The sequence below is a fragment of the Scylla paramamosain genome, chromosome 40 (genome assembly GCF_035594125.1).
Source record: "Scylla paramamosain isolate STU-SP2022 chromosome 40, ASM3559412v1, whole genome shotgun sequence".
In the NCBI taxonomy this organism is placed as follows: domain Eukaryota; kingdom Metazoa; phylum Arthropoda; class Malacostraca; order Decapoda; family Portunidae; genus Scylla; species Scylla paramamosain.
Genome location: NC_087190.1, coordinates 3147501 through 3150000, shown reverse-complemented (window position 1 = coordinate 3150000; position 2500 = coordinate 3147501). Strand labels below are relative to the sequence as shown.

Here is a 2500-nt window from a genome sequence, read left to right as displayed (position 1 = left end):
TTGGTCAGGGTTCGCATCCGGGCTCAATTGACTGTCCCTTGTTTTATCGCAGTTCATTGAATAAGTATACAAATCAATGAATTAGTAGTTAATGAATAATAATAAGAGGTGGTATTTGAGGCATATACATATTTACTCTTAATGATTATAACCTTTATTGTGTTTACAGTCATAGGAGTTAGTTAATAATAGACGTACTTAATGTGATAAAGTAATACTTGTGGTTATACTTGGTGACTTGACAGACACCAGCCGTGTGGCGTGGCGGGGCAGCTGGCGGTGGAGAGGGGGGGTGCCAGTGGTCAGGTCACGTGGTAAGGTCAGGGGTTGCCGCAGATCAGATCAGACGACTGGCGTGCAGTGAAAGCAACAGCCTGAATAACGTGTGCCGCTGCTCGGGAATGGGGAGGTGAGGCGGGAGGGGTGCTTCAACCCCTGCCGGCGATTGAAAAAGCAGCTAGACTCCGGAGGTCATCGCATGGGTGAGGAAGGTCAGGTCAAGAAAGCGTGCTACCCACGCATGGCTCGTTGGGGCCCGCAGGGAACTTGTTGCAGTCCAGAGACTCCGGCCACTGGAAGCCGAACTTGTTCATGAGGTCCTCGCAGCCGTCCTTTGCGGAGAGGCAGAGGTGGCGGCAGGGCGGCAGCGGGCGGTCCAGGATGGTGCACACGGGCACGTACACACTGCACAGGAAGAGTTGAAGGTCCGGCGAGCACTGCACCCTGACCAGCGGGAAGAACTGGTGCACCTCCATGCCCGCCTCCTCCTGCGTGTGGTGGTTGAGCAGGTTGGGCATGATGGTGGTGTTGTACTGGATGTCCTTGCACAGCGTGACCGTGATCGGCTCACACCTTCCGCGGAGCGGCGGTGGCGGCGTAGTGGTGCGAGGAGGCGTGTTGGTGCGAGGAGGCGTGGTGGTGCTGGGCGGCTTGGTGGCGCGCGGCGACGTCAGTCCCTGGTTAGGCGAGGGGGTGGGGGTCGAGCTGTATCCTAGGGCGATGGCCTCTGGCGTGGTGTCTGGAGGAGGGGACGCGGGCGGCGGGCCAACGCAGCCCTCCTCGGCGGTGGGAAGGAGGTTACAGTTGAGCGAGGAGGGCCACAGGACGCCGTGGGCTACCATGAGGCTCTCGCAGCCTGACCGCACGCTCTCACACAGGCCGCGGCAGGGCAACCTCTGGTGGAAGGCGGAGCGGCAGGGAGGCAGCAGGACGGTGCACAGCAGGCGACGCAGGTCTGGCGAGCAGCGGGAGGCGAAGGCAGGCCTGAGGATGGTGAGCAGCGTGGCCGCCACAGTCTGGGAGCGGTGCCCCAGCAGGTTAGGCAGGCCGACGGAAGTGTAGGGCAGCGCGGCCTCACACTCTGCAACCTGCAGGGGCTGGCAGTCTCCGGGGGCCCGCGTGCAGGCCTGAGTCCTGGCTGGGGATTCCCAGGGGCAGGCCGAGGAAACCGGGGGAAGGAGGCGTCACTGTGGTGATCTGGGGTCGGGTGTGCCCCTGACGACGCCACCGCTCCGTGCGTCACGCCGGCACACACCACAACTAAAAGCGCCGCCCAGCCACCCATCCTGCAGGCGTGGACGCCCGCACCGCTGCCTACGGCCGCACCCTTACGTACACGACTCACTATCACAACGCTGCGCACACCGCCTCTCCACGCGGGCCGCCGACTGCTACTGCCGGGCCCTGCCGGGCCTGCCCCTCCCCGCAACACACGACAGGAAGACACTGTTAAACACCACCTCCTCCCTCACCAACTCCTCTCCCACCACTGACCTTCCCGCCACCTCTCCCTCCCTGCCCTCCATCACTACCCCTTCCCTCACTATCCACCACACCCCCCACCCCCACCCCATCATCGAAGGACAAGAATCCACTGTGTCGCTCTCACCGGGACTTGTCCAGGGCCTTGTGTGTGTGTGGTGTGTGTGTGTGTGTGTGTGTGTGTGTGTGTGTGTGTGCGCGCGCTCGTGCTGTGTCGGTTGGTGTGACAATAAACTTTTATACTTTCTTACTTTTTTCTTCAGGAGAATGTGTTTTGGGACTTTTAAATGTATACAATATTTAGTATTCGTTTTATTCCAATTCAGATAAACATTTACAACATCTATTGTCTTTAACTCAAGTTCAAATTGCTTCAGGGGTGAGGAGGTGACGGGCTGACGGAGGGGAGCCAGTCTACGCAGCACAGGTGTAAGGATCCTCCGCTGCCATCCCTCACCCTCGCCTCGCCACTAGCAGGTCACCAAGGACCGTATTCTGAAACACTTCTGCGCCGCACCACCTCTGCATTCAAAAGGCTCTGGCTGAAGTTACACGGATTTTTCAATGTTTTTTCATGGTTCTAATGAAATATTAACTAGATATCTATATTATTAACAAAAGAAACAGTCTTGAGAACCCAGCTTGTCATCTCTGTGGCCTTTGAAAACAGTGGTAGTGAGAGAGCAAGGCGTTTCTGAATACGGGCCTGAATGGTGACCGAGTGGCTTTGCAAGGTAAG

General features: G+C 57.9%; 1 protein-coding gene across 1 annotated transcript in view; it reads right to left on the bottom strand.

Annotated features, from left to right (window-relative positions):
* Positions 1-1722, bottom strand: part of LOC135092706 (frizzled-1-like) — a 1740-nt gene extending 18 nt beyond the window's left edge. Inside the window, exon 1 of the mRNA XM_063991336.1 lies at positions 1-1722. This exon is cut by the window's left edge and continues 18 nt beyond it. Coding sequence (XP_063847406.1) covers positions 498-1121 — 624 coding nt within the window. The 5' untranslated portion in view covers positions 1122-1722 and the 3' untranslated portion in view covers positions 1-497.
* Between the last annotated feature and the right edge of the window lie 778 nt (positions 1723-2500).